Source organism: Osmerus eperlanus, chromosome 7, assembly GCF_963692335.1.
Source record: "Osmerus eperlanus chromosome 7, fOsmEpe2.1, whole genome shotgun sequence".
Taxonomy (NCBI): domain Eukaryota; kingdom Metazoa; phylum Chordata; class Actinopteri; order Osmeriformes; family Osmeridae; genus Osmerus; species Osmerus eperlanus.
In genome coordinates this window covers 13,353,855-13,367,576 of record NC_085024.1, presented here as the reverse complement: position 1 = coordinate 13,367,576, position 13,722 = coordinate 13,353,855, and the positions used below count along the sequence as shown (strand labels likewise).

Here is a 13,722-nt window from a genome sequence, read left to right as displayed (position 1 = left end):
GGTGCCGTACACGTCATGTGACGCGACTCTCCCCGTGCGTGACTGCGATGGCGGTGTGGAGGGGGCTGGTCAGGGGGGTGCAGATGTGCTCCGAGGGCTCCGGAGAGCCTCGAGGACCGGAGGACTGACCTTCTCAGAGACGGACGCCTCCTCCCCGGGGCTGGTCTTGGCCAGCTCGGCCGCCTGCTCCTCCGTGAAGGTGATGATGTCGGCACGGCTCCTCTTGGTGGCCATGGGGTCGCGCTCCTCCTCCTCCTCCTCCACATCCTCCTCCTCCAGGCCTGGGCGCGGGTGAGGGAGACGGAAGGGAAAACAGGGAGAGAGAAAGAAAGAAGGCATTTCGGTGTGTGAGGGTGTACGTGTTTAACTGTGTGTGTGTGCATGTGTAAGTGGGTGGTGACGTGTGCTCGTGGGGGGGGGGGTCTGTCTGTGCGTGCGTCCAGGCGTACAGGGATGCGAGCGCGCGCGCCCGTACCTCTGTCCTCCAGCGCGTGCGCCTTCTTCAGGTGCTTGCGACAGAGCAGGCTGCTCCGGAAGCTCTCGTCGCACATGGGACACTTGTAGGGCTTCATGTGGATGATCATGTGACGGTTCAGACTGCCGTTGGTGGTGAACGAGGCGCCGCACACGTTGCACCGGAAGGCCTTCACCCCTGGGAGGGGGGGGGGGGGGGGAGAGAAGGGTCAGTAGGTGCGTGCGGGGCGTGTCAGGGTGTCGACAGGTGTGCGTGTGCTGCCGCCTCACCCGTGTGCGTGTTGAGGTGGGACTTGAGCACCCCTGCCGACACGAAGGCCCGGCCACACAGGTTGCACCTGAAGGGCTTCTCTCCCGTGTGCGAGCGGATGTGCTGCTTCAGGTGGCTCGACTTCTTGAAGGCTTTGCTGCACCAGTTGCACCTGGGGGCAAGCATGGGACGATTAGAGAGAGAGAGAGAGAGAGAGCGAGAGGGGGGGGGTGTAAGAAAGAGAGGGAGGCGAACGAGTAAGGGTTGAGAGAGAGAGAGAACATGGGGGACAGAGAGAGTGAATGAAAGAAAGAAAAGAGAAAGAAAAAGAGAAAAGGATACGGAGAGAAAATGAAAAAAAAAAAAAGTGTTCCCCTCAGCAGTGAGTCCACTGAGGGAGAGAACTGCTATGGACAGCACCATCAATCAGACAAGCAACCCTCCAGAACCAACGCTGTGTGTGTGCGAGCGTGCTTGACAGGGGCGGGGGGGGCGGGGAGACAGCTGAGAGAAATAGAGAGCCATCAAATGTCTGTCGTCGTGTGAAAGTGTAGAAGCGGAGTGCGCGGCCGGAGAACCGAGCGAGCGGGTCTTTCGTCGGCGGGCGCGGCGTCAAACGCGAGCCCGCTCCCGCCCGCCCACGGCAAACGCTACAGCCGAGAGGAACGGGGCCCGCACAGACTGTGTGCGTCAGAGACGGGCGCTCCGGTGTCCAAACCCCTGTCCCTCACACTTTCCTCTTCCCCATCCCTCCCTCCCACCCCCCCCCCCCCCCTCCCCCCCACGCTTCTCTGCCGTTTCATCTCCGCCCCGGCTCCCACATTGCACCTGACATGAAGCACCCCGGATAAAAGCCCGAGCGCGTGCGGCAAACACAAAAGCGGAGAGGCGGAACAAAATAAGGAAATACGTGATCCCCCCCAGCACCTGCCCTCCCCCCCCCCCCTCTCCTTCACCCGTCCTCCCCCCCTTCAGCCCACTCGGAGTGACGCAGCTGGGGCGCCGGGGGGGTCTCAAGTGAGGGGCCGTCGGGAACCCCCCGACGCTCTAATCAAACGCACGCTCGTTCTGATGAGGCGCCCGCAAAAAAAACAAACGTCTCATCGGACGAGGCGAGAGCGCGGCAGAAGCGAACGAGAAGGGCTCTTCAGGAGGCGACGCCGCCCGCCCAGGATCCAATCAGGAGGGGGGGGGGGGGGGTCCTCGTCAACGGGCCGACCCAGGGAGCGGACATGGACGGGTCATTAGAGCCACTCGCTCCGCCTGCCTGGAGGGGGCTCTGACGTGAGCAGGATACTGTTGGCGAGCCGAAGGCATCGGAGGGGAGGAGGGCCCTTACTGTCGAGTGGCCACGCTGCCTGCTAGGCGCTCTCGGACGTACGCACTCATGACCACGGTCACACACACACACTCATGAACACGGTCTCACACACACACACACGTACCTGTAGGCCCGTTTGCCGTTCTCCTCGCTGTCGTCCTGGTAGTCCTGAATCTGGCCGCTGAGCTGCACATCAGCCTCGGGGGGGTCCTGGAGGAGGCCTCTGGCCTGCGCGCACACACACACACACACACACACACACACACACACACTGCTGTCACTCTACTGCAACAATACAACACCTCTGTCCAGTATTTGGCCCTCTCCCAAGGACTTCCCAGTACTGGGTGAAGTGCTGCGAGTGAATGAATTGCATCCATTGTGTATGATTAGCATTTGATCCAGTTCTGGTCTGGAGGAGTGGAGGACAGGCTGAAGAGGCGGGCGGCGGTGCCCAGGACTCACCACCTCGGAGCTGGGGACGTGGAGCAGGTTCTGGGGGGGGTAGCTGGAGGACAGGGCCTGGGACTCCAGAGTGCTGGAGTCCTGGAGTTGTTGGACGGTGGTGAACTGGGGCTGGGCATAACTTTCTGTAATGGTGAAACCTATGGAGGTATATACACAGACAGAGAGACAGAGACAGAGAGAGAGAGACAGAGACAGAGAGAGAGAGAGACAGAGAGAGACAGAGAGAGACACACACACACACGGAGACACACACACAGAAATGACTGGTCACGGGGGCATGTTGTGCAAAGATACATCTTTGTCTCTCATCCTGTCTTTCTCACACACACACATCCCCAATGTGTCTCTCTCTCTCTCTCTCTCTCTCTCTCTCTCTCTCTCTCTCTCTCTCTCTCTCTCTCTCTCTCTCTCTCTCTCTCTCTCTCTCTCTCTCTCTCTCTCTCTCTCTCTCTCTCTCTCTCTCTCTGAGTTGAGGGTAGCTGTCGGTGCAGTGTAGCGCTCTGGGTGCTTGTGCTACTTGGGGCCGGCTGAAGTTGGAGGAGCCTGCCCCTCTCTGTCAACCCCACAGTCAATGATAACCTGCTCCAAACAGTGCATGTAACACTGCAGCTAACAGGGTCAGCTGACGGAATATTCCCAGAGTGTGTGTGTGTGTATGAGCGACAGCGAGCTAGGGCGAGTGAGATGAAGAGGAGGTTGGGTTGGGGGGGGGGGGGGGGGGGGGTGCAACACAAGGAACAGGGAGTGATGGAGAGGGGGGGGTGAGGGGTCAGACAGCAGACTAGAAGTGGCCCATTGCGGCGAAGAAAAATGTGTGCGTTTCAGTTTCAAGTTTCTTTTCTGGCTGCGACCGGTTTGCGACAGGTGCCACCGCCAAGTCCCTTACACTGGAGACCGGGGACAGGCACTGCAGCCCGGCCAAATACGCAGAGGACTCAGCAAGACACATTACAGCCGAGGGGCTGACAGTTCCTCAAGTCGAGCACATTATTCACCGGAGCCACACACCCAATGTTTGTGTGTGTGTGTGTGTGTGTTTTACCTTGTGAAAGAGCTTGCTGGTCAAAGGCAGGCTGAGGTAGAGACTGCGTCTCAAACTGGCTAATGGTCTGAGGCATCACATGTTGAGTTGTAACAAAGGTGTCTAGAAAGAGAGAGAGAGAGAGAGAGAGAGAGAGGGGGGGGGGGGAGATAGATGAAAGAAAGAAGGAAAGAGACAGAAAGAGCGAGGGGGGGAGAGGCAAAAGGAGAGATTGAAAGAGCAAAAGAAAGGGAGAGACGGGGGAGAGGGAGACGGAGGGAGAGCGAGGGCGAGCGGTGGAGAAAGAAAGAGCAAAGTGAACGTCTGCACGCCAACGGCTCATTATTAGAACACGTCTGAGCTGGGCCTCATAGCTCGAATGGAGCTGTGAGGCCCAATAGTAATGAGTAATGGAGCTTCATTACTCCAGGACTTTGACGCGGTCATCGCAGATAGCTTCCAGGGGTTATCTGTCTGAGGCACGGAAGGATTTCCTCCTGTGAAGCAGGGCAGGGGCCACAGCAGCCAATTTCACCCCTCTCTTTTTACTTGAGATCAACTTGAAAACTTGAAGAAAAAAAAAACTGTCTGAGAGAAAGGAGACAAAAGAAAAGGGGATTCCTGACAGGGATACACATCTTCCCCTTCCTTCACGCCGTCCTGACGACCTGGAGAGGTCACAGGGCGGCCAACCAGGAGGCTACTGGCTCTGTCTTCGTACAGCTCAATGGTAAAGCGGTTTTAAAATATTCAGCGTTCCGAGTTGACACTGAATCTTAAATAAGGCTGTGAGGTCGGGTAAGGTTGACTGTGAAGCATGTGTACTGATGAGAGAGAGAGAGAGAGAGAGAGAGAGAGAGAGAGAGAGAAGAGAGAGAGAGAGAGAGAGAGTGAGAGAGAGAGAGAGAGAGAGAGTCACACTGAGAGATATAACCTCTATAGTTCGGATGGGTTTAAGAAATATCAGAAAGTCAAGCGAGGTTAGCACATTTAAGTGATCATGGATGGAATGTTTTTCGACTTCCTAACCATAGTGGATGATGGAACACAAGTCATTGTTGAACCTGAGTGTGCCCGTCGGGAGATAAAACAGGGAGGGGAAATGACTGCTGACAGATAAGAGAGTCTTGGTAAGAGAAAGTGGATTTTTCAAAAAGATATTCTTGAACCTAGGCTTCGGCTTGGATTTTCATGGGAGCCACTACGTCTGCCTCTACAACTTTTCCCCTGTCTGGAGACTTGCGGACCACTTCAGAAATCATGAGTAGGCTCGTTGTTAGACGGTGATGAGCGGGCGTGGCCTAGTCTTACCCTCTCCCTGGTCGCTCAGCTGGGTCTCCAGCGCCACCTGCTGTCCACCGCCCGCCCCCTGGCCCAGCCCCAGCATGCCCTCCTGCTCGCCGCCCGCGGAGGGAGGGGCCTGGGCCTGGAGGGCATCGGCCTCGATCTCCACCTGCATGTCATGTGACACGGTGGTCCCGCCCATGGGGGTCGTCTGTGGGCTGCTGCTGGAGTTGCTGGACCAGCTCATACCTGGGACGGGGGGGACGGGGACGGGGGGGCATGGGATTATGTCATTACTGAAGTTATGTAAGGGGGGGGTCAACATTATGTTATAAAAGAAAATCTGGGAGGAGGGTCAACATGTCATTACTAATGGTATGTGAGGGGGGTCAACCAGTTGTCATTATTAACACATATGTTAATTGTCGCATGACTAATATTAGTGTATGTTATTGTCTTCTTGTGGCTAGGTCGTTAGCGGCTCATGAAGGTCAAACTCGTACCTGTGTGTCTTCATGTGCTTGCGGCAGTTGGGCGACGACTTGAAGGTCTTCTGGCAGTAGGGGCACATGTACGGCCGGAGGTCGCTGTGCGTGGTCATGTGACGCCGCAGGCTGCCGCTGGTGGTGAAGGTGGTGTCGCACATCAGACACTTGTAGGCCTTGAGGCCCGAGTGCGTACGGATGTGGGCCTTGAGCACACCGGACGACGCGAAGCCCTTGCTGCACTGCAGGCACTTGTACGGCCGCTCGCCCGTGTGAGACCTGAGGTGGCGCCCGAGAGAAAAGACCACGTCAGCGCGGCGTGGCGGAGAGACATGAGAGACCTGGGCCAGGAGCCGAGGTGACCCGGCAGAGCACTGACAGGAGTATGGAGGAAAAGACATTCTAGAAACATATTTCCCCACTAAAGAGAGACCGTATGTTAACCTTAAGTTCGGAAAGACGATAAATAACGTAAAGCTGTAGGATTCTGTACGGCTTAGGGTTCGTTTCAGTGTCATGCATTACATCAGCAGTCCTTGAAGACCCCCTACAGGTCGCTACACGCTCTGCCTGTGCTGACTGTGCATTAAATACATCTCCAGTATCAGCCCTGGGGTTTGATTCGGGGAGAGTGGAGAGGAAAGGAGAGGATTCAGCCATGCAAGCACAGCACTCAGGTAGAATGATTCATCTCAATGGGTTTAGCCTGTCAGGGTCGTGACCTTTGAGACCTGTCTTTGAGACCGGTTTTCTCCAGACTGCTAGTCTGGAGAAATGGGAGTGGCTGGGACACTTGACGTCAAAAAGGTCAAAAAGACATCAAACATTAATGGATGAAAGGCAGTGCAATTACTCCTTTGTTCCCCCAATTTGATCTCCCATCAAAACTATTATTCCCGGAACCCCTGTCTGTCTACGTCGATCATCTCGAGGACCAGCGACTGGAGGAAGATGAAATCCTGCAGGTGTTTTGACCCAGAGACACGCAGTGACTATGGCGTGAAATTAGTGCCAGGAGAGCGAGCTCTGTAAAAACGATTTGTAACTTGCAAAAAAAACTTTTGTGTCTCCGTAGAAGAAGGCAAGATTTGTGTACTTGCAAAAAAGATTTGTAATTTGCAAAAAAGATTTGTGTACTTGTAAAAAAAAGTTTTGTGTCTCCGTAGAAGAAAAAGATTTGTGTACTTGTAAAAAAAAGTTTTGTGTCTCCGAAGAAGAAGGCGGGAACACTGCTCCCAAAACCATCTAAGCCAATCAAATATAGCCATTTCTGTGTCTAGTATCATTGGACATTTCCGTCTGTCTTTCACACAAAGAACGTCAGCGAATAAGAACAAAACTAGAACAAAACTCGCTCTCCTGGCACTAATTTCACGCCATAAGTGACACGCAGTGACACGCACAACGTCGTCTGACTGAGCTGCTTCGCGTTCGGGCGCAGGACAGGAACACTGTTCAGCAACGGGGCCATGCACGGTGTTTCGGCTGAGCCGTTAACCTTGCTTTCAACTCCTCCCATCCTGACGATTATCCACGTGCATTCTTCCAGGGGAAAACACAAGAGCACCGGCCTACATGCAAGAACTCTGCATGAACTCCAATTGCGTTGACACCGAATCAACTAACCGGCATCTTAAATCACCGGTTGCATCACGGGCACAGGGATCAGGGGCATCACGGGCACAGGGATCAGAGGCATCACGGGCACAGGGATCAGGGGCATCACGGGCACAGGGATCAGGGGCATCACGGGCACAGGGATCAGGGGCATCACGGGCACAGGGATCAGGGGCATCACGGGCACAGGGATCAGGGGCATCACGGGCACAGGGATCAGGGGCATCACGGGCACAGGGATCAGGGGCATCACGGGCACAGGGGCATCACGGGCACAGGGATCAGGGGCATCACGGGCACAGGGATCAGGGGCATCACGGGCATGGGCACCGGTTACCATGCCAGTGTGACCTTTTCAGCTTCATAGCTAGCTAATGACACACACCCCACGGTGTGACGTTATTCCAGGGACATCAAACGGGAACACATGGTAAGTGGGCGTTCGCACTGCACCTGAACAAGCTTCTGAATTCACAAACAGGCCTGTAGCCGCTCTATACATCCTTCCACCTATCTATGACTTCACACTCGTATCTCACCCTGTTTGGACAATGGGAAGCGTTAGCCCGTTTATTAACTGTTACTTTGAGTTCAGGGGGTCATTTTCCCTGCCCCTTGGTCTGTTCCCCGGCCTACCTGACGTGCTGTTTGAGGTGGCTGGACTTCTTGTAAGCCTTGCTGCAGTAGAGGCACTTGTAGGGCCGGTCGCTGTCCACCATGTCCAGGTAGTGCTGCAGAGACAGACGGGGATTCTGGGACTGGATCAGACCTGGGGAGGAGGAGCAGGGAAGGAGGAAGGGGAGTTGGGGGGGGGGAGTAAGAAGGGAAGGAGTGAGTAATGAGAATCAAGAGTCTGAAAGCAAAAAAAAAAAGCAGTTCTGTGCGTGGGTACGTCTATTTGTGTGTGTGTGTGTGCCTGCTGTATGCACCCTCTCACCGAGGTCGGTGATGAGAATGGGCTCCTGCAAGGGTATGTCCGGCAGGGGCAAGCTGCTCTTGGACACCTTTGTCTTGTGAGTCTTGCGGGGGAACTTGTGCTTCCTCTGCTGCAAGCTCTTGAAGTGCGAGGCGATGTGCGTCTTCCTGTGGCCCGACGTGCGGAAGATCTTCTCGCAGTGCGGGCACGGGAAGGGACGCACTCCTGCAGGGGACATGATAGATGACAGCGTTTGAAAGGCGAGAGCAAAAACTCTTGTGTTTCTAAATGCTCCTTAGCTGAACGGAAAAAACACAATTTGTAAGGGCATGGTGTGTGAACAACAACAATGTTTGGGGGGGAGGGGGGGGGAGGATAAATAATGTCCCTAATGCAACACTTTCATCTGAGAAGATTCTAAAAGCTACAGGAAACAGCCCCGAAAAAAGAAGACCCAGACAGCGTTTTTACATAATCATAATTACATAAATGCCTAACCTGAATACACAGAGGGAGCCTACGTTAACTAACACTGGGTGCACTTAATGGGGAAAACTCGCAGACAATTCATGCCTTGTCATCTCCCAAAAGCATTTAAAAGCCTTTAAACAAAGCCTGGTTATAGCACACAGAAGTACAGACACTGCCTGAATAATGAGCTGTGGTGTGGAGACACTACTGCCTACACTCCAATAATTAACTGTGATTTTGGAGCTCTGTAAACAGCCTACTTTAGCATGGATCTCTTCCACCTGCAGAGTTGAGTTAATTAACCTCCACTATGTTGATTATGCTAATCCATCTTTAGTTTGCTCTAATGGTATTGGGATGTCGTATTGGGTTGAACTTTTGTCTTGAGTAATCGCTCATGTAAATAAACCCTGCACTTGTGGGCGATGGCTGCTGGTGTTCTGTGCGGATTTCACACGTGAATCCAGCTGGCGCCTCGAGGAACGGTGTTAGCCTGTAGTCAGTCAGGGGTCTGACCTGTAGTCAGTCAGGGGTCTGACCTGTGGTCAGTCAGGGGTCTGACCTGTGGTCAGTCAGGGGTCTGACCTGTAGTCAGTCAGGGGTCTGACCTGTAGTCAGTCAGGGGTCTGACCTGTAGTCAGTCAGTGGTCTGACCTGTGGTCAGTCAGGGGTCTGACTGTGGTCAGTCAGGGGTCTGACTGTAGTAAAAGTAGTTGTACTTCCACCAAGTCCGCGGTCTCACCTGTGTGAAGTCTCATGTGGACCTTCATGCTGCCCGAGGTGGAGAAGCACTTGAGGCAGAACTGGCACTTGAAGGCCTTGATGCCCAGGTGGGTCTTCATGTGGGCCGTCAGGGTGCTCTTCACCGCAAACGCCCTGAAGCACTGCTTGCACTTGAAGGGCTTCTCGTGGGTGTGGATCCGGATGTGGCGCACAAGGTCGCTGGGCTTCCGGAACTCCTTGGAGCAGTAGGGGCAACAATGCCAGCGCACGCCGTTCTCCTCTCTGATGGATCCTGGAGAAGGGGGGGGGGGGGGGGGGGGGGGGTTGGAGGACAGGTCAAGGTCAAAACGGAGGGGGACAGATAGGAGAAAGAGAAACTGACAGAGAGATGATGAAAGGAAATGGAACAGGTCAGGGGTGCTGGCGGAGAACCAACATGGCAGCTGTTGGTTCTATACCATACCTGGCATCTGAACAGGCTTCTTGAAGATGTTCCTCTTTTCCTTCTTGGCAGGTTTCTCGTGGCCGGGCAGCTTCTTGCCGTCCGAGACAGCGCCCCCGGTGGCGTGGCCGCTCTGAGACTGGACCACGCTGAGCCCGCTGTTCTCCAGGGCTTGCTGTGGACACGTACAGCACACGTATGTTGAACAGGGGACGCGTTTGGGGACATGCTGACGTTGACACCAGATCATGTACCTTGTGGGTGTGCTTAAAGTACTGACTGATTGGAGTCGTCAATCCCTAACTTGGTAGAGTCATGTCTGGACTGATTTTGGTTGGATGTATGAATGAATACATCAGGTATGTGGGGGGGAAAAAGGTGTCAACCCACTAAGAAGGATAAAAGTACAAAAGTGGATGGGGAAAACTTTTAAATGGGAACGCACAACGACAACAAAACGTTGTCCCGGATGTAAGTGGTGAATTAGAGCCCATTGTGTGTGAGTGAATAGAGCAGCAGTCTGTATCTGAGAGACCGATCGTCTGAGGTGACCTTTCTGGGGTCAGGCCATCCCCCTGCGCCCTCTCCTACTCTCTGTCTGGCTCTCTCTCCATCTCTGGGTATGTTAGCCAGGAACTGGGAGGAACTTAATAGAGGATATGTAATTTAATGAAGACAAAATAAATGTAGCCTCTTTTGTGCAAGAACCCCCCCCCCTAATTCCTATTTAACAGTTTAGAAATGAGCAAACCTATTCACACCACGGAGACACCAAAAATCTATTTCAATAATTCCCACACCCATGGCTCCTTCCTTTTCGTGAACACAAATGGGGCATTTGATGTGTGTGTGCGTGTCTGTGTATTGTTAGGCAACACTCGCCTGCAAGATGTCTTGGTTGATGGCGGTCTCCATAGTGATGGCCTGTTCCTGGGGCTGTGGTTGGGAGCTCTCCCCGGCCACCTGCTCGGAGAGTTCCAGAAGCTGCTGGATCACGTCGGTCACCACCTCGCTGCCCTCTGACCCCGCGCCCCCCCCACACGTCTCCTCCACCTCCTGCAGGGGGGACACAGGGGGGGGGGGGGGAGACGGGACAAGAGGGGGGGGAACAGAGAGTTGAGACCAGAATCCTGCTATCCAGGCAGCGCTCAGAGAGCAGCTTGTTTGATGGGCGCTGAACGCTGACCTGTGTGTTGGACGGCTCGTCTATGATGGAGATGTGCATTTTGCTGATGTGGGCGTTGAGACTGCCGAGCTTCTTGAACACGCAGCTGCAGTCCATGCAAGGGAAAAGAGGCACCCCCTTAGCCTGCAAAGAGAAGAGAGAGAGAGAGAGAGAGAGAGAGAGAGAGAGAGAGAGAGAGAGAGAGAGAGAGAGAGAGAGAGAGAGAGAGAGAGAGAGAGAGAGAGAGAGAGAGAGAGAGAGAGAGAGAGATTAACTTAAGATAAAGCATTTATCAATTTGATTCTATTATCATTCTTAATGAAAAGGCATCCTGCAACTTTGGACTGTTAGTTCAATATTTTGAGATACTGTGTGCTGAGCATGCATTTTAAAACTAAATATATCCCTATCTAGGCAAAAACAAAATTCTAAAGACAGTTCAAGATGTCAGGGCCATACAGGAGAGCGTGTTGCTAGTTTTTGAGTGCACTGCAATATTCTAATGTCCCAAGGCCTCAGCACTTCGACAGGTAATTCAATTAACTCGCCATCATCTGCATTTAGTACTGAGTCACACACAAGAAAAAACATCAAATCTTTTTTCCGTGTCCCGCTTTTTGGAAAGCCTTGCTAATAGGACAGGCTTCCGTTCAAAACACAAGACAGGAGAGACAACGTGTGCGTTTGAGTGAAGGCTAAACCGACTAAATTGGACTGGCGACTCGACGAGGGCCAATGAAGCCAACGTTTATTTACATGTTCCATTAGCCAAGGGTAAATTAATATCAGCTAGCGGACGCCATCACAATAGAGGAGAAGGGAACATGCATTCAGATGGGAACGCATAACAACAACCCCCTTGACCGCTATTATGTGTTGAATTAGAGGCTAATTAAACTAAGTGGCGATACGGAGGCTGTGTTAAGGCTTGATTTACACAGGCCAGACAGACACACTGCCCACAGGGTGGAACAATGGTTAGTAATGCTACGCAATGTGTTCATTTCCAGGGGCCAGTTCATGGAGAACCAGGCCTGTGGTCAAAGGAAAGATCAAGACCCTGATATTTGGCGGATAGGAATTATATATTTATAAGAAAAATGCTTTTCATTGTTGACACACAACTGCTGGTGGGTCACAGGGGGTTTGTTTACCCCGAATGCTCAAATGTGGAAGATTCTGGAAAAGAGATCCATTACTACGGGCCCTCTTCCTGACACACTGTCTTTCCTCGTGTGATTGGTGGATGGGGTCATCTCTTTATGTTATTCCTCTTATCATGATGCTCAAGGCACTGGGAACTGACCTACCTCCACCTACACACACAAACACACCTCTCTGAGAGACGCTGGGTCCTATTCAGTTAGCAAACCCTATCTATCATGGCTCATTCGGTTTAAAAATGTGTTATTATATTAGCACTTATTATTATTTATCTGGATCCTGACAATGAGGATCTGCTATGGTTAGATTCGGGGAGAGACTAGCTCATTAGCTTTCATTCACAGGCTGCTTTGTGAATAACGGTCTGAGACTGGCAGAGGAGGAGGCGGGCTGGAGGGAGGAGGAGGTAGGGTGGGGTGAGGAAGAGCAGGGCTGGGGTGAGGAGGAGTAAACAAAATATGCTGCTGTGCAGGAGAGAGAGTTAAACAAAGTTCAATAATAAGCAGGCATTCATCTCATTCCATTTAAAGATCCTGTAAAGTGGAATTGAAAACTAGTTTTAAGTTCACCACACCACAGAAGAATGTGTTATTAACTACCCATCCAAATTCGAATGAAAAAAGACACCGACAAGTATGTTAAATTAGGCTTTGAAATCGTGAGAAAATAAGCACTCTTCTCTGCTTGAGACTGGGGGGGCGTGTTGCCTGAAGGAGCTGAAGCTCCGCCCCTCGCTGACTACCTAAGACCCAGATAATGGACGCTACGTCAAGCCGAACAAAACAGTATAGAATTAGAATTTATTTGTTCAATGAGTGAAACATACAGATGCATATAAATGAAATGTTCCCCTGAGCTGTAACACAGGAGTAAAAATGGACACCAGAGACAGCAGACAGTGAGCTCTCCAACTTCTTCTACCTACCACATTAGCCACCATTTCACCAAAATACCATCATTGTACACCGAGTAGCCTAAAATCAAGTTAGTGGTTTGCACTAACTCATAGCAGAGATACCTCTGGAAAAGTTATCTAGTATAATTATAACAAGCACACAGAACTGAGTGATGAACTGCTGGCGGCGGAGGATGGTCCAGGTGCGACCGGAGGAACGGCCGGGAGGGAGATGCTCGTTACGGCTCCGCGCTGCAAAAGAAGCCGTGTGTCCCTGAACCCCGTCTGTCTCTGGTCCATGTTAAAACTATCTGCCGTGAATGAAATGGTCACTGCAGAGGCGGCTGTTGGAGTTTATCCGAAGCTCTCCATCACCGTGGCTCTTCACAAAATCAATCGACCTATTTTTCCTTTCCTCATCAATAGGGAAATTAAATAGCGTTGCAGCGCAGCTGAAGTTCTTACATCCAGGGAAGATGCAGTTGCAGGTGGAGGGAGACATCCTGAAGATAGCTAGCTAGCTAGCTGATGTAGGCTACAATAACAGTAGGCTACAGCAGGACGAACCATTCAGTGATCTGACGTAGATGGGTCAAAATGACGTAGATATGTAATTTTTTGGCTCCGCCCATTAAAATCTGATCTGAAAATGGAAGAGAAACTGTTCTACGGTCTAACTCCACATTTCAGTGCGACAAAGTTTTCGCGCTTTGCACATGCTTTTAGGAACTCATTTCACACGTATATAATGTACTGAGAAGCAAATCATGGAATTTGCTTTACAGGATCTTTAAAGCGCAAATAAAGTGGTAACAAATAGTGTAGTTATTATTAGTGCTGTCAGTTAAACGCGTTATTAACGGCGTTAACGCAAACCCATTTTAACGGCGTCAATTTTTTATCGAGAGATTAACGTTCTTTTTGGCCTAGCAAACTTTGTAGTTTTCACATGTTGTTGCAACAACTAGCGACGTTAGAAAAACTACAACACCACACCGGATCTAGCTAGACCGGAAACAAAACAAC

At 52.0% G+C, this 13,722-nt stretch overlaps 1 protein-coding gene across 1 annotated transcript in view; it reads right to left on the bottom strand.

Moving 5' to 3' along the window:
* LOC134023151 (zinc finger protein 236-like) overlaps positions 1-13,722 on the bottom strand; it is a 28,535-nt gene that overhangs the window by 9,697 nt on the left and 5,116 nt on the right. Inside the window, 15 exon segments of the mRNA XM_062465017.1 lie at positions 130-281; positions 476-652; positions 745-896; positions 2,170-2,273; positions 2,511-2,650; positions 3,556-3,657; positions 4,846-5,023; positions 5,025-5,067; positions 5,322-5,582; positions 7,557-7,689; positions 7,858-8,061; positions 9,050-9,322; positions 9,494-9,647; positions 10,355-10,528; positions 10,659-10,781. Of these exon segments, the coding sequence (XP_062321001.1) occupies positions 130-281; positions 476-652; positions 745-896; positions 2,170-2,273; positions 2,511-2,650; positions 3,556-3,657; positions 4,846-5,023; positions 5,025-5,067; positions 5,322-5,582; positions 7,557-7,689; positions 7,858-8,061; positions 9,050-9,322; positions 9,494-9,647; positions 10,355-10,528; positions 10,659-10,781 (2,370 nt within the window).